The following is a 23,230-nucleotide window of genomic DNA, read 5'->3' on the forward strand; positions in this document are numbered from 1 at the left end:
AGACGGCGTCGCTTTGTCCTCGACAATATGTGATCCTCGCTTTGTTGCAAACCAAGTCTTGTGTAGTCTCTTATAGTTTTGCCTGTTTGTTTGTGTCAGTGTTACTTTTGTTGTTGTTATTATGTTTTGCGTTGTTGGTGGTGTGTGTATGCCCTTAATGCACCCTGGATATTTCCCTTAAAGACAAAATCGTTACCCCCTGCTTGTTCGCATGAAATACGGGAAATATCTACCTTAGATATATATGTAATTATTTGCCCGCATATCGAGAACAAACAGGAGGCAACTAAAATTACATGCGTTGAGGTAATTGTCGTTCTGTCCCGCATTCTGGTGGCAATCTCAATGGAGCATCGCGGAATCGTAGTATTTTAATCGTGGACACTGTATACCGTAGATGGCGCCGTGCAGACATCAGCTCCCGGAGAAATTATGATATGATAATATAATAACTTTAAAATAAATAAAATTATGATTATGATAATAAGGTAGTGGTTGAAGACAGGCGAGTCCGCAAGTTATGCTTTGATAGTCCATTAGGAACCAGACTGATTTTGAAATACATGTAGTTCAATAATAGTTTATGAAAGTATAAAAAATTGTGAGAAGGGCTTGTAGAGGGAAGGGGAAGAAGAAATCAGCAATGACGCCAATCACTTAAACATGTATACCGCGTTTCATATAGCAAACTTGTCGCTGCATCAGCACCATGATCCGCCCGCAAAGATCAGGGAACTTAAAAATCTTACTAGGTCTTAACATATCTGATAAGAATTAATACGTATCTAATGCACAACATTCGTCACCACTGCTGATAGCATAATCTAGGCTACTTTGTGGCGCTGCCTTAACGAATCCAATGACAATGCTTTCCACGCTTGAGGACACAAAAGGGCTGTGCGACCTTCAGACACCCACGAACAAATCTCAGAAACTGTGTATACAGTTTGTTAGTTACTCCACGAATTACAATGATTTTGTCCGTACCAACAAAACTGCACACATGGAAATCCAACCTGCAAGTTTTGCAGTGAATGGGAGGTACAGGAAATCGAACGTCTGGTCTGGAAATCTTTCGACCGTCGAGTTTGAATCATTGGAAATAACCCTTGATGAACCTCTTATGTTTACTATCTAGCGTACCAAAATTGAATACGCACTATCATGGGAAAAGCGAGCTCAAAATGTGTTAACACAAATTTAGACCGACATGACGTAAGCACCTCAAGTAACGCACCCTCTATTATCAATATGCATAACACGGAGTAAACGTCTTTCTCTCCTTTCGCGTACTGATTGCAGCTCACTGTGTAGGCATTTCTGGTTGTACTCCCCATAGTTCTTTCGTACAATCTTCACTGGCGGTGCCGTCATGGCCGCTGAAGGCGAGGCGCAGGTACCCAACTTTACCGGCTACTGGAAATTGGAGCGGAATGACGAAAATTTCGATAAATACCTACAGGAGGTCGGGGTCAACTTTGTCATGAGAAAAGTGATCAAGAATGCCTCCATGTATCAGGACATTGAACAAGACGGCAACAACTTCAAGCTTAAAGTCATGTAAGGTTCATAATTTATCTGCCATTTCTATTTACCAGTAGTCAAACGTAAGAATGACACTCTTTCGTGATTGTTACTTATTTTATTATCATATATTTGAGTTTTATAACGGGTTAAGCGCAATTTTATTACATCGTGAAGTACCAGGAAGTCCAGAGCAAGATAGAACCTTCCCAGTGATATATCACTTGTAACATTACAACAATCAAGGAATGTTCTTGTAGACATGATTAAAGATATCATATATTTTCACATTATTTTCTTTGTTTTTTACCACTTTAATTGCAAATATCTCAAATCAAAAAGAATGGAGTTAGCTCGTTGTGCAAGCAAACTCTTCACACAATATGCTTACATGAACATATTATGCATGTATTATGCACATAATACGACATACATCGATATAGTTTGTGTGTTGTGGTTACACCTATTAGTTGGAGGACGTTCGTGAGTTTTGTTTATTTTATAGCTGAGTGTGCATGTATGCATAGAGTGCCCTTTTGTTACTGTGTATTTAATTGGAAGATAAAGGTTTTGATTTAGCTATTGCTTCTGGCTTTACTTCTGTCATGAAGAAAAATGAATAAAGTTGAACTAAGAGCAAAGTACGGGCATAATCAATATGATATGGCTCATGCAAACAGATATGTCGATATAAGAGGGGGAAGAGGTTACTTTGAAAAGAATATACCAATGGAAAAAAAAAACCGGTTTAATAACCCACATTTGATTTAGTATAGGCCTATTTATAGGCCTATACGTAACTTTGCATGCCATTTTTTTTTTTTGGGGGGGGGGGGGCACCTTTGTATGCATCTTTGTATGTCATAAGAGAAAAACAAAACACAATAATGATTATGAAATTGATGGCGACATGAATTTGGGACATTATACCATGAAAAGTTCATCACTACAGTGTACTTGCACTGGAGAAATTAAGTTAGCCAATTTACTTCATTTTTTTTCAGTGGGCTTATATCCATTGCAAATTCAAAGCTCTTTGACAAGCTTAAATCTCTCCATTGAAAAGGCACAATTAGTGTGGAGAAGGTAACAATTTCATAACTTGTTAGTCAGGCGAATATGTATACACAAGTAGAGAAAATATGGAGGGATCCATGCAGGAAATAGGACACATAATCACAATGGGGCCGGCAGAATGAGAAAGTATTGCGCAGACCCAATTTTCCGTTTGTCGTTCCCGCCACAGAAAGCTCTACTCGACATAATTTATAACGTCATGATCACTCTCAGTCGTGCCTAAACAAACACAATTATTATGACTATTGTATAAGCATAAAGTCTCCCTCTCTGCAAGTATTGCTCATTTTGTTATGTACTCCAGGGTCACCAGAAGTCTCCCCCCCCCCCCACACACACACACACAAACACACACACGCACATACGCACACACTTTTGGCTTCTCCAAAAACAACAACAACAACAACAACGAATTGATAATGATAATGGTAACAGGAAATCATCATAAAATTTATGATGTCTCGAGGGTTCCTTCCGGAGATTCTTCCGATGGAAGGAAAGGGGTGTCATTGACCAGTTGACCAAAGACATTCCACGCCCCCTGTATATATGCAATGTTTGGTTAGATATATATAGGTTTTCCCGGCCAATTTCGCACTTTTTTCAGTCCAATTCCTAATTTGTGCATTCAATTTAGCAGAATTTAGCCTAGATGGCATGTTCGGTATTTCAATTTTATAATCTTTTCATTCAAATTCATTTTGGAGCATTCAAATTACATTTAACATCATTCGAATCAGTACTTTTTCAGTTCAAATTCGTAAGACAAGCACCAATTCGCAAATCGTTCATTCAATTTAGCATGATATAGTCACGTGATCACGTATACGCTGCGCTCGTTCATTCGAATTCATTCTCGGGCATCCAATTTCGCATTTACTGCAGTCAATTTAGCAGACACGTTAAGCATTTATTCCTTTTTTTTCCATTTTCATTCATCATAGGTAGTGTTTGCAAGCATCTTAACATTTCATTTTTCGTATTTATTCTTTATTCTAATGTCACCTTTGCAACAGTACTTTCAAAATATGTGTATGCGTTTAAAATGTTGGATAGCATTATTTCATTCACAGATACATTAATCTTGTTTTGTTTTGACATTAATTGGGAGAAGGTTTCTTACATCTTGATTATTTCTTTCATCCGCATGTTTCATTATTTTCATCTGGTGGGTGCTATATTGCGTTAATCATCATTAAGAATAAAGTTCTTGGATCGGCTCTAGCCATCAATTTGTCAAGGTTGTTACCCTCAAATGCTTCTATGATTGTTTCCCTTTCTTCTTGAGAAATACGCCTGTATCTTACTCGTACTGCCATGACTGGACATACGAAAGTGAAGTGATCTATGGTACTGGTGCATATATATTTCTGATAACATGTATAAAAGAAGAGGGGCGTTACAGAACAACAAACTTGAATTATTTAGGGTCAAAGATACCTTTGCTATATACTTAACAGTGTGTGGATGAAACAAAAATTCACCTTTAAATACGTATAAACCACGGTTCTCACCTTTTCAAAATAGAATTAACATTACGCCAATTTGAATGAACATATTTGGAATTTGACTGCCCATACGCGAAATTGAATGACTGAAATACCATTTTCCGCCAGTGCTGGCGAATTTGAATGACTGGAGATCACGTGCCAATTTGAATGCCCGTTTTACGAATTCGAAAGGCACATGTGCGAATTTCATTGATCGAAATGCTAAATTGAATGAACAAGTTGCAATTTTGAATGACAGAATGTGCAGTGACGAGGATTTTCGCTAAATTGAATGAACCTTTTATCAAATAGACTTACAAAAGTGCGAAATTGGCCGGGAAAACCTGTAGTATCACGTAGCTCCGTGAGAGTATCCAGGGAACGCCTCCCTGGTATGATCCCAGTATCTTATACCAATTCGAATCACCTTGCTGTGTTTATCGCAGTCTCGATATAATTTCTTTTTTTTTAATGCCTCTTAAATCTTTTTCTGATCGGTGTGGCTGCTGACTCTCGACAGAATGCCTGTTGCGACCCAGGAACTGGCCTTTACAGTGGGCGAGGAGTTCGAGTTTTACCACTCTTTTCGGAAGATGACCATTCGACGTATTGCCAAGTAAGGAGCGAGTTGTTCACTTCATCCGGTCGTTCTTGCGATCATGCATGGTGTCACTTGAAGTTAGAAAATGGACTATGAATACTGTTGGCAGCTAAGCAAGGGAAAGAAGCTCACCCGTATGATTATGTTCATGAACTAAACGGTGTTTATTTGTTTTTATACCTGTTGCTGTTGTTATTTAACTGATTGTTGCTGTTGGTTTTGTTATTGCTGGAGAAACATGAAAAAAGTCTAAACTGTAATATCGAAGCAACATTACCCGCAGAAGTTTTAGCCAGGATCGGATGAGTAAATTAAGTATTGAAGCAGTATGCGACATTTCGAATGCTGTATTTCCAGCATACAAGTATAAGATGTGTTGCATAACATGATAATTTCACCTCATTAGTCATTGCCACCTTTTTGTACATAATTCATTCGTATCAACATACGTTTATTGCGGCAAATATGTCTATGTGTACACAAGCGTATACAAAAGAAGATTCGAAAGACGATAAACAATAGAATTATTTCCTTATTCCTGTATCTACACGCGCTATGATAGGTGACTGTAGTTACCAATGTTACTGAATCTTGATTGGAACTTTTAAAGCTGAGAAAATAAAATGGCTGAACACCTGTTTTTCCTGTTGGCCAATGAAATGTCAATGTTCCAATTAAGCACAATTTCTCCTCAACTTGGATATTTTATCATAGCTACTACTAAAACACTGATCAATTAATTTGGTGCTTATTTACGTCGATGTAGGGCAATTTGTCAGTCAGTTGCATTGGATATAGTTATGGAATTTTCCTTGAACAACGATGTAGACTCATTATCATGGACTTTATTTTTCCTTCTAATCCCATTTGATGCCTGAACTTAAACCCTGTGTCATAGTTATAATCATCCTGTCCTTATTTCCGGTTGTAGCTGTATTGATTTGTTTTGTTTTGTTTTGTTTTTCTTCCAACGCCAGATGGGAGGGAACGGCTCTGTTGACGCTGCCGGTGAGCGATGATAATGATCCTACGGAGAGGAGAGAACTGGACGGCGAGTTCCTGGTCCTCACGCTGACTAAAGGAAGCGTCTCGACCAAACGATACTTCAAAAGGGCCACGAAGAAGTGATCTACGATGTGCTTTTGTCTGTCAGTCAACCTCTCAAATATTCCCTTGTTCCCGTTCCGGCACCTTCATGTGGACGTCGCTGACAATGACGGAATGGCCAAAAAAAAAAAAAAGTTTATTTCATCACATGAACGTTCTATTTGTTTCACGCCGGAGGGGCAAGGTTTCATTTAAACCATGAAGAGCAGCACATTGTACACTTTTTATGAAACATTTTTTTTTCTTTTTCCACTGATCTGATTGCAAAACACTATACTACCAGCACCTTTTCTGTGGTCAGATTGTGACATTACAGGACCCCTCCCCCCCCCCCCCCCCCCAGATTTGTATCACGTCGGAGGGGCAAGGTTTCATGTAAACCATGAAGAGCAGCACATTGTACACTTTTTATGAAACATTTTTTCTTTTTCCACTGATCTGATTGCAAAACACTACTACCAGCACCTTTTCTGTGGCCAGATTGTGATACAAATCTTGGGGGGGGGGGGATGTAGTGTTTGATAACACTGTTGTTACACCACTCTTTGGAGCTCAGTACTAATTGATCACAGAAATGACGATTTGTTTTCCTTAAGTGTGTGTATAGGACATTATACCAACATCTATCATTTTTTTGAATCAGAATTAATTTGCATTAAAATGAACATGAATTACAAAGTGTCGAGTGATTTCTTTTTAATGTTTTAATAAACAGCATTTACATGTTTTCTGATGCATGTACACCTGTATTTCAGAGTAAAGTTACTTCAGATAACAAAAATATTCTTGCATGATAATACCCGCACATAAGAAACTTGCTAAAAAAAAATAAGCAAAATCTACTTTATGGAGGTACATATATTACAGATTTCAAAATAATAATCTTTCACACAACACAGTACAATGAACATTATGTACAGTATAATACCAAGGGCAAGAACTTCATTGCACAAGTGACCATTATGAACATATTTATCTGCCTGTGGCCACCATTGCGGGTGCTGTTCGTTATTCCGAAGGTTCGTTATTCCGAAGGTTCGTTAATCCGAAACACACAAATTCCCTATATACCTAGATGTTCGTTAATCCGAAAATGAAAAAGGGTTCGTTAATCCGAACATTTGTGGCATTATTCCGAAGGTTCTATATTCCGAAGGTTCGTTAATTCGAAAATGAATTAGGGTTCGCTGTTCCGAAGGCTCGTTTATCCGAAAATGAAATAGGGTTCGTTACATTTTTATGCAAGTATCGAATACAAACTGTGTGCACGTTCATGATTTATTGCACAAACAATTTAAAGAATGAAAACTTTTTCCACAATACCATGACCTACCTATTACCAGTGAGACATTAAGAGGCGGAGTTTAACATTCAAGCTGAACGATTTCAGTTATCTGCGACACTGAGTTCTTGTCATGTGCTCTCAACCTTTCTAAAAGGCACAGCAAATCAAAATAACTGTACGAGCACAGCAATGAAGTTTGAATCAAAATTGGATTTTAAAAAAAACAAACAAAGAAATTATGAAATTTTACAAATTAGCTAATTTCTGCAAAACGATCCCCCAAATGGTTGATATGGATGTGCAAATGAGTGAGCTGATGATATCATAATCACAATTTTCCATTGATCATGCATGGACAAAAAAAAAAAAAAAAAAAAAACTGACAAAAATTTCAATTCTTCTTCTGTAAGGGCATAAAACAATGGTATTCACAAAGGATGAACTTTGATTTAATGATCAGCTACAGACTTACATTAGAATTTGAGACTTGGGCATGATTGCATTTGAACAAGACTATATAAAAAAAAAACCACGAAAATTTCAATATTTTATGTTCAAACTATATGTCAAGTTGTGAGGCTATGATACCATCAACTCATTTGCATATTCGTATCGGGTGCTGAAGACTGTTTGGTGAACATCGGCAAAACTTCTCAATTTCATAACTTCCGTCAAAATCTTTGCTGCTCAGTCATAACAACACACATTGATATGTTTACAACAACTTTCCTTTTTTCATTTAACATCAAAAAGGGTAAATATTGAGGAGATCTGTGCGCTGGTCAGTGGGGAAACTGGTGAGGCCATTAAATCATCACTTCATCCACCTTGCACTTACACTACATATTACGGCTAATGCTAATTTTATGCGTGAAAACATGCCAGCTTTGTCTTAAGCCTAATCCTATGTCTGATTTTGATGAAACTTCCTACCACTTGATTTGATTATAGGGGCCTACTCTATTTCATACAGAGCAATAATCTGTACTCAAGTAATCATGTAAACACACACACACACACACACACACACACACCCACACACACACACACACTAAATCAATTATATGCAAGAACTGGCAAGGGAACAAAAAACACATTATGCATAGCAAAAGCACCACTAATAATTCATGAGTATCATTATCTTTATCACTTTAGATTGATAATATCTTCAATATCAACAATGTCGACATCATTTCATCTCCATGAAGAGAGAAGAATATTGCAATGTTGACTACTCTGAGCTTTATTTCTCAACTTCTCCTGACTGCATCTTAGTTGAAATGTTCCTTGTCTCCTCCTTAGCATGACCACTGGTACTACCAACAATAGCTCTACATGAACTACACAGTCATCACTCCTATATCATTATTTTACTGTCACTGCCCTCACATGCATTGTACATATCCACAACTACTGAAGACATTACTGGATAAACTGTAGTTGAACAACTTCATTTAAGAGAAGGGAAGGCATAATTTTGATATGCACCCAGTATTGCCATGAATGGACAAAATGTGTTTGATTGTACAGTCTTATGGTCACACTATTGCACCATGGTAGTTCATATACACACATGCATGCACGGATACATGCACACATGTACACACACACACACACACATACACACACACACGCATAAACAAGTAAACAAGATTGCGAAAATCAATTGCACAGTCATTCATCATCTCGAACAGAGATGGGACAAGAACAGGCTGATCTCTTCCGATATCACTTTGTCTGGCATATGCATGTTGCTGGGTGCTGACGGGTAGGAAAGGTTCATGTCCCATGTATCGACAAAGAGGGCACCAACACCAGAAAAGGCATCCCACATCGCCGCTCTCATCTGGTAAAACATCCAGTCCCGCGCCTTCATCTCTTGCTGCATGTTGACTGGATGTGGGGTCTTCACCACAAACTTCAGATCTGGACACCTCTTTCGCGCAACCAGGAGAGCGTCCCGCACACCTACCAGCCACTCCAAGTAGGACCTCCAGGGGTAATTCGGGAAGTGAGCCCACGGGCTGAATACCACCACGTGGTTGCAGGAATCTCGGGGAAGGCCTAGAAGAACATCGGCTTCGAACCTGACGACAGAGAGGTTGACAAACACTGCGTGGGGATGCAGTGACAAGGGATGGAAAATGAATTTGAAGTTTATGTCACTCTGCGTGTCCCTTCTTTCCAGATAGAACGACTTATTTTTGAACTGGTTGTCCTCTGGCTTACTAATACCCAGAGCTTTGACTACAGCCGAGAACCACTGCCTCGTAGTGGAATCCCCAGTGAAGAACACGTTCCGGTGCTTGAGGCAGCTGCGAATGCTTGGACTGCTGAATTCCACCTGGGAACTGCAGACCAGTGAGTGCCAGTGATTTCCATACCAAAATCCATCCGACAATGTGATGGGGAGGTCAGGCTGGCACGTGGGAAGTGGGAGAAGTTTCCTATCCAAAACCTTGCTTCCTTCATGGGTGACTATGAAAAAGACATCATAAACTCAGAAACATAAGATGATGTACACCACAAAACACTCAGTTATCAGCCCTTTTCTTTTACCAACCTGCTTGACTCCTATCGTTCCTTTGTAAGATGGCCTTGACAACTGGTTTTAAGTATGGGCCTGTATGGGCCTGACAACTGGTTTTAGGTGGGAGGACTATAAAGTATATCATGTTTGCCAAATAAGTCCAATTCAGGCACAATTCATGACAGTAACTTAACCCAAATCTATGGTTATAAATGGGTCCATGTGATGGTGGACATGAGGATTAACATGCACTTAGGCAATCAAAATTTTCACAAAAAGTGGACTACTTTTAGATTAACTTTGCCAAAACTTGGGCCATTTTTTTATCTGTCATACCAGCAGGGGAGGGTGGTTACTATTACTACTCCAGTAATGGACAGCTTTTATCTAGGACACAATTCTACATCCTGAAAACATGAATTCTCACACCAAGTTCTATTTAAACTTGTGGCATTCGTGTTACGACTCTGTCCTCTTACATTATTCCATGAAAAAAAAAAAACAACATGCTTGTGGTTGTTGACCGTTCGCACTGTGACCATACGATGGTGGGCATTGACCTATTCGCTTTCAACCAGTGTTGTAACTATGTCATCTCATTTACAACTTTGCGATCTTTAATCACTGACTTAAAAAAAAAATAGTCTGTATCTGGTATAGAAGAGGTGGTTTCTTTTTTCTATCTCTCTCTGAAAATGGTTGATATAATACTCATAAATGTATAGGGACATCTTACCTAGTTTATTATTTTCCTTTCTGTAATCTGATTTCTTAATTGGTGTATTCTAATTACTATTTCATATTAGAGCAAGGCTGAAGACACTCTTAGATAATTGTTAATACCTTGTTCTGTTATATACGTAGCACCTCGTGTATGGGATTAATGTTACGTTGACTAAGTTTCCAACTAGATGCAGCATTTTCTTTTATTTTAGTTTCGTACATCACAGACATTCAAGATGTCAAAATCCCCTGTGTTGCCCTCTACAGGTGCCCTCGTGGACACAAGCAATGGCAATCACGCTCACCCTATACTACACAATCCAATAGACACTGCATTTAATTCAATTAATGATGATGACTTTTTTGATATGGTAGGACCTTCTTTGGCAGAAAGAGAAGCAAATATTAATCAAAATGATTCTTTTTTAATATAATTATGTTTCAGATAGTTTTAACTCATCGTCGCAAGAATTTGATTATGACTTTGATGTAGAAAACTAATTGCAAAGTCCATCTTCGGAATATTGTACTCTCAACCAACTTAATAATGTTGTCAAGGAGTATGATGATACCACTTTTTCTTTCATACATTTTAATATTAGGAGTATTAATAAACATTTTGAAGAATTGCGGTTACTTTTAAATAATCCCATCGGAAAAAAAAAGCCATCGACAATAGGTTTAACTGAAACCTGGCTTTCCTATCATTCAAGTCTTCCTTTCGCCCTCGACGGATACGATCTTGTAGTTAACAATAGGCAAAGTAGGGCGGGTGGGGGCGTTGCTTTATATGTTTCACAAAAGTATGATTATGAAGTTCGTGATGAGCTCAACAGTATGACTGAATTTATTGAATCTCTTTTTATTGAAATTACAGTTCCTGGCAGTAAAAATATAATCAGAGGTGCAGTGTATAGACCTCCAAGCGCGAGCATTAAATCATTTCTAGATTATTTTGCGGATTTGATGAAAAACCCAGTTTTTATTCATAAAAATGTTTCATAATGGGAGATTTCAATATAGATTTATTGAAACAAATTGATATGTCACAAGATTTTTTGGAAATATTTTTATCTGCTTCTTTCTTGCCTTTGATATCTAAGCCCACACGTATAGTTTTGTATATTTTTTACGTCTATTTTTTGTAATATTCTGCCTTCCCCCGATTCCCTTACATTACTTTCAGATATTACTGATCATTTCCCCATTTCAACTAGTTTCTTTTTAAATGATACTATTGATAATAAATCTAGTTGTTTATTAAGACGAAGAATTACACATGAAAATGTTACAAGTCTAGGTGCTAGATTAGACACGATAGACTGGTCTTCTATTTTTGACACAAATGATGTAAATTTGTCTTTTGAATATTTTATACATATTTTCATTCAACTCTTGGACATTCATATTCCAAAACGTAGAGAAAAACCATCCAAGTACAAAAAAGTACCCACGCTCCCTTGGGTTTCTAAATCACTCTTGCGTTCAATAAATAGAAAGAATAATTTATATCTCAAATTCAAAATGAAACCTACTGAGCAATCAAAACTAGTTATACTGGTTATAAAATACTTTGACGAAAATTATTACCTATTGAAAAGAAAAAAAAATATTATACTAAGCAGTCACAATTTTATAGGCATGATATGCAAAATGCATGGAAAGTTTTAAAGCAAGCAATGAATATATCAAATAGTAAGTCTAATATTACTAAAATTAGATTTGATGATGAAATCTTTGAAGATTCTTATCAAATTTGTAATATTTTGAATAATCATTTTCTTCAATTGGGGAAAATCTTGCAAACAACATTCCTTCTTCAACAAAACATTTTTCTGAGTTTCTAGGTCCATTCAAATTCCAGCTCAATGTTTCTTAGTCCAACATATAGTCAGGAGATAATCAACATTGTTTCTGATTTTAGCTCCAAAAAAGTGCTGGACACGATGACATCAGTAATTTTCTGTTGAAGGGGGTGATATCTTCAATTGCGGATCCTTTAGCTCACATATTTAATCTATCCCTTTTTAATGGTATTGTCCCTGAAAGTATGAAAATAGCAAAAGTCATTCCTTTGTTTAAAAAAGGTGACAAATTAGATGTTAATGATTATAGACCAATTTCTTTATGTACATTGTCCAAAATTCTTGAAAAATTTGTTTACAAAAGAACTATTACTTTTTTTGAAATTCAATAATATACTCTCAAATTCTCAGTTTGGATTTTGGGAAAAACATAGCACCACACATGCATTATAGAGTTTTGTAGAAAAAGCGGCACATGCTATCGACAAATCTTCATATCTGATAGGTTTGTTCCTGGACTTCTCCAAGGCCTTCGACATCATTAATCATGATATTTTACTTAATAAATTACGTCATTACGGAGTGCGTGGGAAGGCCTTGGAGTGGTTCAGGAGCTACCTCATGAACAGGAAGCAATATGTCTCTTTAAATGGTTGTAATTCACAAATATTAAATGTCAAATGTGGGGTCCCACAGGAAAGTTTATTAGGTCCGCTTCTGTTTCTTGTTTACTTAAATGATTTCTGTAGATCATCAGATGTTCTTAGTTTCATTCTCTTTGCAGATAACTCAAATTTATTATTTTTTTTCGCATAATCCTCTTACCCTTGTAAATACATTAAATTTTGAATTAGAAAAAGTCGCTCAATGGATAAAAACTAACAAATTATCTCTCAATCTTCAAAAAACAAAATATATGCTTTTTAGCAACTCCACAAAGGCACTACCTGTTGATACTGTCTTTGATGGCACTCCGCTGGAAAATGTTTCTCATGTCAAATTTTTTGGAATAACAGTTGATAATAAGCTTTCATGGAAATTTCATATTGATAGTTTTATGTAAGATTATTTCACGAAATATAGGTATAATTAACAATATTAAATTTTTTCTTCCTTTGTCGTCCCTGATTACATTATATTCATCCCTCATATTGCCTTATTTGAATTATGGTATTCTTGTGTGGGGAAATACATATCAAACATTCTTAGATAAATTACTTCTCTTACAAAAGAAGTCACTGCGTATTTATGTCACACTGCATTTTTGTCTCATACTGATCCGTTATTTTTTTAAAATAAAATATAAAAAATCAAAGATTTGTATTTGTTTAATTTAGGACAATTTATGTATAATTATAATAAAAATAATCTTCCAAATATATTTGAAACAATGTTTTCAAAAAATCAATCCGTTCACAATTATCCAACAAGACGATCCAATGAATTCCGTTTGCCATTTTTTAGGACTTTGCTGGCTCAGCACACCTTCATCTACGATGGGCCAAAGTATTGGAACTCACTTCCCAACGACATACTATCAGCACAAACTTTGAATTCTTTCAAGAACAAATTAAGATTATTTTTATTGAAATCTTATGATATACAACCGAATTAGGTTCGTTTTTAATGTCTCAATCAAGTCATTTTTTTACAAGCATTAAACAATCATACAGAAATTTGACAGATTATTTTTTTTTAAATAATCTGTTTTTTGATAGATTATTTTTTTTAAAGAAAAATAATCTGTCAAACATAAGTTTTCCTCAGGTATTACTTTTATTGTACCGTATAACAGTGTGTCTATTCTCTTTCTCTTTTTTTTCCGCTTTTCTGCATTCATACCGGTATATGTACCCAATCCTTCGCAATATCAATCCAGGGAGCGTTTTATCATTACACTTACATCATGAAGTCCAGTCTGCTTGTGTCCACGATGGCGCGTGTTGTAGTCTCATTTTCCCCTTTTTTCTTCTTTTTCCTTTTTTCTTTCTTTTTTTTTTTCTTCCTAAATTGATTTCATGTCAGTTGACATTGGTTTGTTTGATTTTGTTTCATGTAATGTTTGTAGTTCCATTAAGTCATTATTTGTTTTCTTATGTATTTTCCGAGGGTCCCATACCCTACAAGCTTTGCTTTTTAGTGGGACCCTCCATTTCCATTCCAATCCTTGTATTATGCATATGTATATACCTTAGAAAATGAATTTATGTTGTTATGTTGTTACTCGTGATCACATATACGTTTTTTTTTTTTATTGTTACAAATATGTTCTGTTAATGCATTGTATATAATTTTCCCTGTTTATTCAATGGAAATGAAAATAAAGTTGAAGTTGAAGTTGAAAAAAAAAACCAAAAAAAAAAAAAACGTTTAAAGGTTGAGATTAACATTCACAACTTTCCTGTTTCTGAAGAAGCAAATTCTGAGTAGAAAACGTTTTCACCGGAAAAACATATTGCGTGATTTTGATATAATTTCTGTGTTACAAAATAGGGATGGTTACACTCATGGATGATTTTCAAATTTGATTTCACTCACCCTGGATGGTCACTGAACTTGAAAACCGCAATTTTGCATGCACGTAACCTCTGCAAACAATGATTACGACAGTGGAATAAGAGCACAGCGTCTTCATGTAAACAGTGCATTACTGTGAAACATTATGTGTTGAAAGTAGAACCAAATCTATCTATTCACTCCATTATTCTGAATAATTCACTCTTAAACATTTTACCGGGTGGTGTTCGTTATTCCGAAGGTTCAATATTCCGAAGGTTCGTTATTCCGAAGGTTCGTTAATCCGAAACACGCAAATTCCCTATACCTAGAGGTTCGTTAATCCGAAAATGAAAAAGGGTTCGTTAATCCGAACATTTGTGGCGTTATTCCGAAGGTTCGTTATTCCGAAGATTTGTTCATCCGAAAATGAAATTCGGAAAAAACGAACCTTCGGAATAAGGAATCTTCGGACTGAAGAGCCTTCGGAATAACGAACCTTCGGAATAACGAGCTGTAACCCATTTTACCTACACGACTTTGAGGAACCCAGTGACTTTATAAAGGCCCCTCCAGGCTCCAGTATGCATAAGATTTATCTTATGTATACATCTTATATTCTGTCGAAAGAAAATGCCCTTGATTCTGTAATTGAAACTTTATTGACGCTCGTCAGTTCTAAAAGTACTATATTATGGGTATACAAACAAAACAGAGAGATAACCTCGCCATGCAGGACTGTGAACATCGACAAAATCAGGGAGATTATCATTCATTCTATCTGCTACAGTCAGGCCATTATGTTATGTTACTCCCGCACGCACTGCGCACGGGGCCGCTTCATGCGGCTGCGTGCAGGTTCGTGCGATCTCGCACGGGAGCGTATGGCTCCGTGCGCCCCTGTACGCGCCCGTGCGTAGTCGTGCACCTCCGTGCGGATCTGCACGCCCCCGTGCAGATCCGCACGCCTGCGTGCGGATCCATACTCCCTCGCACGCTGTCGCACGGACCCGTGCGGGTCTGGCGCACGGTCCCGTGCGGGTCGGGCGCACGGACCCGTGCGGCATTGGGGTGCGATTTCGCACGGCCCCGTGCCGCCAGTGCTTGGTTCCCGCATGATCCCATCTCACCTCCCTGGTTCCCGCAGTGCTTACACGGTACGTGTGTATCAGGTGTATACCGCGTGCGAGTCCATGCGCCATTCCCCGGCCGACAGTTTCATCGCAAGCGTGAAATAGACGATTCCCGACAATACAAGGCATGTTACTTGCGCCAAGGAGCTTCAAACCCTTGCTTGCGCATTGCCAGTCAGTCGGCAAGCCGAAAACCCCGTCTAGAATATCCAAGTTCTCGCACGGGTGACCTCGAGTTGACCCCGCAGATCATGATCACTGAATTACGTTTTCACATGATTTTTTTTTTTTTTTAACAGGTTAAGGTTAAAACCTGAATGCAATTTTGTTTAAATTTTCCAAGAGCGACATGAAAGGTCATCGACTTCGTGCATGGCTAATTCATTACCGATGTCCCGGAAATAATGGGTTCACATACTCGTCTAAAATTCCCCTAAGAGTCTTCTTTTTCATTGTAGGGCACTAACGAACGCATACCATGTAAAAGGAAAATTATTATCCAGCTATAAGATGATACCTAAGGTGTAACGTGATGATTAGATGGGTCAGCAGCGCGCGCCAGCTGAAATCGTAAGGATATCATTCCTTTACTCGGCACGAAATCGCGAAAATATTGTACTGTCCCACATATAGAAATTGACGTGTTCCATGGAGGCCCTTTGTGTGTTATGAGCGAACCCAGCGTAACTGACATGGTCTATTATAAGCGTCTACTAGCTGTGATATACTGTGCTTGTGTCTGTCGGTGGGCATTATGTACAAGTAGCCTATATTGCCTCTTGCTTGGCCTCTCTCTCTCTCTCTCTCTCTTCTCTCTCTCGCTCTCAACAAGTCATGAATTCACTTTACCCATCATGCCTAATCGAACTACGACATGATTGAGCTAACCGCGCCTTTTTATTCTCATAGTCAAAATCAAACTAATTCTTTACATAATTAAAAAAAAAAAATCTTCATATAATTTCTCAAAATATTCAAAAGATGGCCTCAGTCAAAACTTTCTACAAAGATTGCATACGGCAATCTTTACGGCCTAAACAAGTTTGTTAGAGTTATTAGTTCACCCTGTGACGATGACTTCGATTGCGTTTTGAACTTGTACCGAACTACTTTCAACACAACTATTACCTTTATAGTTCGATTGATGAACTAGTCTTTTGAATTGATAACCGACATTCGTAATCGTAAGCATACAGTAACAAAATACTGTCAATAACAGTTGGAAAATGCAAATGCTATAATAATAGCGCGAAATACACGAGTAACGATCATCTTCATACATTCTAATTCCCAAGTGATGTCGCTTCGAAAATGACACATGGTTTGACTACTGCTTCAAGCAAAGAAAAGGAAAAGGAATGGGATATACTTCTAATGATAATATCACGCCGTACAAGGCATTCAACTGTATTTGGTAATGTCGGTTACGTTTTTGTGCGCTTTACGTACGGAAAATAAAAGGCAGATTGATGCTATTAAATGCTAACACACCGCATTCAAATGATTTTTTGAAATAGACCGTGTACAATGTAATGTTTTAGTATTCGGTTTGAAACTTTAAATTTGCGAGTCCTTTATAAAGTTATATGGGTTATTACATTATCAAGCAAAAATTACAGTACTTTAAGGATTCGGATTTGCTCAGAAGATTAACAATGCTATCTTTGGCAATAGTTTGCAACAGAGACAATCCTCTTCAATAGATATACAATGTAATTCTGTTTTCATAAATAGAAAGGAAAACGTAAATAAGTCAACTTTATAACTTCAATCAGCTTTCTCACCAACTGAACTTGATTTGATCTGCCGTGCATGATATCGCTATGTGTTCTATTAATTCTATGATATTGTTAAATTTGAGTGTTTAATTGTTTAAGTGTTTTTTTTTAATGCAGAATATTTCAGGTAAGTATAATTCATTGAAGCTAATAATGTTTGTACATATGACGTGTTCGTTGTTTTGTATGTTCATTTTTATAATATATCACGTGTCCATTATCTGATTATTCAGCAGATTTCAACCGTTTTGTTTAGTGCCTGATACATGTAACGGGCAAAATTCTTTAGCGCATAAGCAAACACACAACTTTTGGGAATAAATGTATGTCTTAATGATTGTATCTTATGGAAGAAAACTCGTCTCCTTGCCTGAATTTCAGCTTCTTCTTTTTCAAGCTTGCGGGAAAGAAATAGTTGAACATCAATCGCAATCATAAAAAGAAGCCACATCCTTAAAAATAAACACAGGAGTACTGAGACGCACTACGAAATAAAAACTGGCCTGTTATCACTATTGACAACGTATGACAATGAAATGCTTCCTTTTGTTGGGAGGGGGGGGGGGGTTATTGATTATTCTGAAGGTTCATAGATCACACAATTTATATGGTTCGCTATTAGCTTAGGTTCGTTAAGAAAAAATAAAATAAACAGATAAATGCGTTCCTTTTCCGGTGGTTTCTTTACCCGAAAGTAATCAAGCAATCACTTATTTCAGTATAAGATTTGTGAATACAAAACGAAACGACGACGGCCTTTAAAGTATTAATTCCGAATATAATTGTAAATATGACTATCGGTCTATACTCAACTTCTCAAATGCAGAAAGATTGCAACTGTAAATGTGGTGTTCTGTAAAAAAAAAAAATAAAAAATAAAATAAAAATAAAAAATAGGTTTAAGCTACAAGTTAATGGTTCTGTATAATTGATTATGCTATAGTATCACAAAAGTGACCGAGAATAAGAAGCACTATAATTTTAAATTAATATGATACAATCATAATTATAAAAAAAAAACAACATGAAGCTGTCAGGCCTATACATCAACATTTGCTTCTGATACGTATAGTATAAATTATGTGAAGCTTTGGCAAGCGCGATAAAAGCGATAGATAATGTGGACGCAACGCCTATAAGGGAAATGTGCCTAATATGGCGGGAATTCAGAATGTTACGGCTGTATACAGCTGCAGTAGAGCAGGCACGAAAGCAGTCGTTGATGCTCTGCAACATTACGACCATGTGCATTATTAGAGGGTTTTTAGTACACGCAAAGAACACGATCTGAAAAGACGACTATCGTTAATTAACTTCATTAACTTTCTCTACTGATGCTGTCTTTTGAATCCCCGCCTACAATGGGTTCTCAGGTTCTGTTCACAAGGGTTATGATATCCACGGCGCTTAGTCTAATATTCAAGACGGCGAAGGGAATATCCAAAGCTTATAATACAGTGTATATTCCTTTATCTAAAAACAACAACAGCAACAAAGCAATTTCTCGTGAATTTTAGCGTATTTTTCAATTATTTATAATTTTCCGCTGAAAACGCTACGGTGAAAACGCTTATACCATGCCAATGTCGCTTTATTTCCATTCAACAATGAAAGATTATGCAAAAACAATGTACCGGTACACTACAATACATTATAATTAATAATGTCCTAAATGAACAGAGTGATTTTTGTTTATAACTGATGTATTTGTTGAGAGGGTGGTATAAAAACAGTATAGATAATCCCTTTTATTAGGAACGGTACATTGTTCTAGATAAAGACTAAGCGCACCGCGTGACAGCTGTGGACATCATAACCCTTTGGATATTCCCTTCGCTGCCTTGAATAAAGACTAAGCGCACCGCGTTTACAACAGAACACCTGCGGACATGCAGAAGGCAGTGCTCTTCTTTGTATAGCGGTTAGTTTCGATTCAGAAGTATAGGGATATAAAAACGAGACCAAATTGGTAAAAAATTTATTTATTATGACTAAGCTACTCATTTGGAAATGCTATCATAGCTTGATAAGCGCATCTATGTCCGACAAACAAAATGACACCAAAAAGGTTTTGCCACCTCGAGTGGTACCAACAACCCATTTTTCGGCTCTTGGCCCATGGACTATAGGTATTGGTACTTGCTAAACGCATCTCCTTTAGTTTCCATTGACAACAACATGGGAGGAGAATGGAAGCGATCAAGGCCCTCGCTAAAAAACGCTTGTTGTAATACGCATTGTGTGCCTTTCTTTCTTTCTACTGTTTCCTATTGTTTGTGAGTTAAAAACTTGCGGCAACTAAGTCACCGCAGCCGACACACAACGCTTACCGACTCATTCATGCGGCGGCAGCGGCACGGACACAAACGCACTTCAGTTTACATTCGGGCTGCCGTATTGGTTCGAATAGTTAATGATAGACCTGTCCTGCGATTGGGTCATTATCTTACACATCCAAGCTATCGCCGTATACGGTAGTGCGTGCGATTGAGCGTAAACGCCGTCGCTGAGCAGGACTGTTGTATTGTTTCGTCCCGTGAAAGAAACAGGTTGTTAGCTTGAACATAGCCCGAACTTTGAGAGCGATTTTCTCCGTTATTTAGAAAATGGACTGACATTATAAGCGTAGTTAATATTCGTTTCTATGATCCATAGGGATGTCCAAATGAGTTGTATTACATATCAGTGTAAAGCTTAGTGTCTGTAGAATTCACATATAGGCATAACTACGATCTCATTTTTTGCGACTTTTGACTCATTCCGACGGAGCGCATCACGTGTGTGGCGCTCCGACAAAATGAGTCATAAGTCGCACGGGGAGTTTTCCCGTAATGAGCCGCAAATGAAGGGGAAGCAGTGCTCGGGTCGAAATTTTTTTATACGGATTTTGATTCCTTGATGTTTTATCTGTTTGTACAGAAAATTTCAGCGTGTAAAAATGAGTACAAGTGTCCCAAATCACAGTTTTTCTGAGACAGTTTTTTCGGTTACATTTTTTTTCGAACGCTCGCCTTTGCGTTGCGTTTCGCACCTATTGTTCTTGCCCGATTGAGATTCCACCTCCGTTTCTAGGGTGTATGCTAATGAGGCATTGCTCTTGACCCCATTGAAGACAAAACAAAGCATGGTGCGCGCGGCGGCGTCGGCGGCCAAGCGGCGAGGGCTTTAGAATTACGCAATAATAGTGAGCTGACCAAGGCTATCGATTGCATGACCAGCGAGTTTCGTTTGATACATGCCCTCCATTTCATGAAGTGGTGATTGATGTGACGCACAAATCGCGCTGAAAACAATAATTCCAACGAACGATCACGCAGAATTTATAATACTTTTTCTATGAGCTAATACAATGATCATAATAATCGAACTTGAAACCTCTTTATGCGAGTGTGTACTTTTACAACGGTTATTAATTGGCCTCATTAATGAATTCATTCAAATAATCATAACTTTCTTTCCCTGGTTTGTGACTTGCTGTTTAAAGTTCATCTCTGGAGATATAGTAGGGCCTATAAGTTGTCAATTACATGTATTCTCGTTTTTATAAAGTCGACAATCCGTGTGATAATTCGCCAAATCTATGTAATGCGTACTATTGTTTCCCTGGTTAATAAAACTTATTGCCCTATTTCTTATGATGGTTTGGTCCGTGACGGCATGGAGAGAAATCGGAAGATAAACATTATTAATGCCCAAATACAATGTAGGTCGTGTTCCCTTTTGAGGATATTCTGACTCTTGTCATCTGTGTATTTTTTAGAGGTAGGACCTATCTGAGAAAGGGACAGAAAGCTGTGTCGCTACTCAAAAGTGTGCTTCTTCATTTTGTTTTGTTTTTTTAATCAGAATGTTTGTAATGATAGCTGTTTGTCGTGAATTGCTTGTAGCTGACATGTGAGAGGTCAGGTCTGCAAAGAATTTGGCTAACAGCTTTGCGAAGTAGCAGCGCTAATTGCCCATTGAATTGCGTATTCTGAGGAATTTCAAACGAAAGAACTCGGACGACACTGTTCACGCCTTGTATCCGACTTAACCCCCATCAACGAAGCCTTAAACAATGAAAGGTAAATTTCCTGCTATCAAGGGGTGGATAAACACGCAACCAGTATTCTTTCTTCGCCATTGATAGCAGAATCAGTGAAGAATGGAGCGACAGTGTTGGAGGATCGGCATTATGTCTGCTAATTTGTAAAAGAATTTTTCAGTCCCCTTTTGTCTTCAGAACCACAGTCAGGGATGCTAAGTTACTCTATCTCCTACAAGCTGTCATTACTATCTTAAAACGTGAATTTTATGAAAGGTTAAAAGTGATCGCGGAATCAGTTCTTCTGCGTGACACATGCAGGCTTTTATAATAGCATAAATCGTTTACCTGTATAGAAAGGGCGGGGATACACACTTATCGCAATCATCCGGATTTGAGAGTGATACACTCTACTACTTTTCTTCATCTTTCCCCCAACAAAGACCATGGTAATTCAAAACAAACAAACAAACAAACAAACTAACAAACAAGCAGTTGCATTATATCAGAACGTATACAAATTTTTGTGTTTCATGTATGTATAGGTCATCTCTTGATGTATAGTAGGCATTTGATGTCGTTTTTACAGCGTTTCCTAATAAATGCCTATAGCGAAAACCCAACACAACTCTTATCAAGGAGGAAAGGGAACTTAAATTTAAATATAACATAGTTTATAGAAATCAGACATGTAAATAAGGCAATCATATACATCCGCACGGCCGATTGTAATCTCTTACTTTGATTATCAAACATGATCGCCGGCATTTACGTGCTTTTTTTCTAATTTTTTAAACTTTGCCTCATTTTCTCTTTTTTTTTAAACAACCGCTCGAAACATTTAAAAATCGTAACACAGTCTGCTAATCCCACAACATAATATTCCATTTGATTCGTCACTTATTGTTGGTCAGGTGACGCCAAATGTTGGAATCTCGAGCGATGATACACGGCATTTTGTTTGTTGGTTTTCGTCTCATCACTCAAAAGAATTTTGACTACGATTACAGAGGTATCATCTACAAGACATAACTGATGGTTTACAGTAGTGATCATCAATTCAGTAAGGATTAGTCAAGTCATGAATTCACTTTACCCATCATGTCTTTTCGAACTACGACATTGTTTGGGTAACCGCGCCTTTTTATTCTCATAGTTCATAGTAATTCTTGACATAATCAAAACACATAATTCTTTATATAATTTCTCAAAATACTCGAAAGATGGCCTAAGTCAAAACTTTCTACAAAGATTGCATACGGCAATCTTTACTAGCCTAAACAAGTTTTCTAGAGCTATCAGTTCCCCCTATGACGATGATTTCGATTGCGTTTTTAATTTGCATCGAACTACTTTCAAAACAGCTATTACCTTTATAGTTCGATTAATAAACCAGTCTTTTGAATTCATAACCAACATTCGTAATCGTAACCATACAGTAACATAATACTGCATGTCAATAAACGTTGGAAAATGTAAATGCTATGTCAGTAGCGCAAAATAAATGAGTACCGATTATCTTCATACATTCTAATTCCTAAGTGATGTCGCTACGAAAATGACGCATGGTTTGACGACTGCTTCTAGCAAATAAAAGTAAAAAGGAATGGGATATACTTCTAATGAAAGTACCACGCCGTACAATGCATTTCACTGT

General features: G+C 37.4%; 2 protein-coding genes across 2 annotated transcripts in view; one reads left to right on the forward strand and one right to left on the reverse strand.

Annotated features, from left to right (window-relative positions):
• The first annotated feature begins 1,372 nt into the window (after positions 1-1,372).
• On the forward strand, positions 1,373-5,820 carry LOC140229574 (fatty acid-binding protein-like). The gene is made up of 3 exons (XM_072309824.1): positions 1,373-1,560; positions 4,612-4,707; positions 5,670-5,820. The coding sequence occupies exons 1-3, from the start codon at positions 1,373-1,375 to the stop codon at positions 5,818-5,820; spliced, it is 435 nt and encodes a 144-aa protein (XP_072165925.1).
• A 2,945-nt stretch (positions 5,821-8,765) lies between these two features.
• Positions 8,766-23,230, reverse strand: part of LOC140231017 (NXPE family member 1-like) — a 34,602-nt gene continuing 20,137 nt past the window's right edge. The window contains exons 5-6 of the mRNA XM_072311207.1: positions 14,681-14,730; positions 8,766-9,562 (exon numbers count right to left, since the gene is read on the reverse strand). Of these exons, the coding sequence (XP_072167308.1) occupies positions 8,766-9,562; positions 14,681-14,730 (847 nt within the window). The remainder of the gene's footprint in view (positions 9,563-14,680; positions 14,731-23,230) is intronic.

The sequence above is a fragment of the Diadema setosum genome, chromosome 1 (assembly GCF_964275005.1).
Source record: "Diadema setosum chromosome 1, eeDiaSeto1, whole genome shotgun sequence".
In the NCBI taxonomy this organism is placed as follows: domain Eukaryota; kingdom Metazoa; phylum Echinodermata; class Echinoidea; order Diadematoida; family Diadematidae; genus Diadema; species Diadema setosum.

Coding starts and splice junctions, on each gene's coding strand:
- LOC140229574 (XM_072309824.1), top strand. CDS start 1,373: ATGGCCGCTGAAGGCGAGGCGCAGGTACCCAACTTTACCGGCTACTGG. Junction 1,561..4,611: donor AACTTCAAGCTTAAAGTCAT/GTAAGGTTCATA, acceptor GACTCTCGACAG/AATGCCTGTTGCGACCCAGG. Junction 4,708..5,669: donor ACCATTCGACGTATTGCCAA/GTAAGGAGCGAG, acceptor TTCCAACGCCAG/ATGGGAGGGAACGGCTCTGT.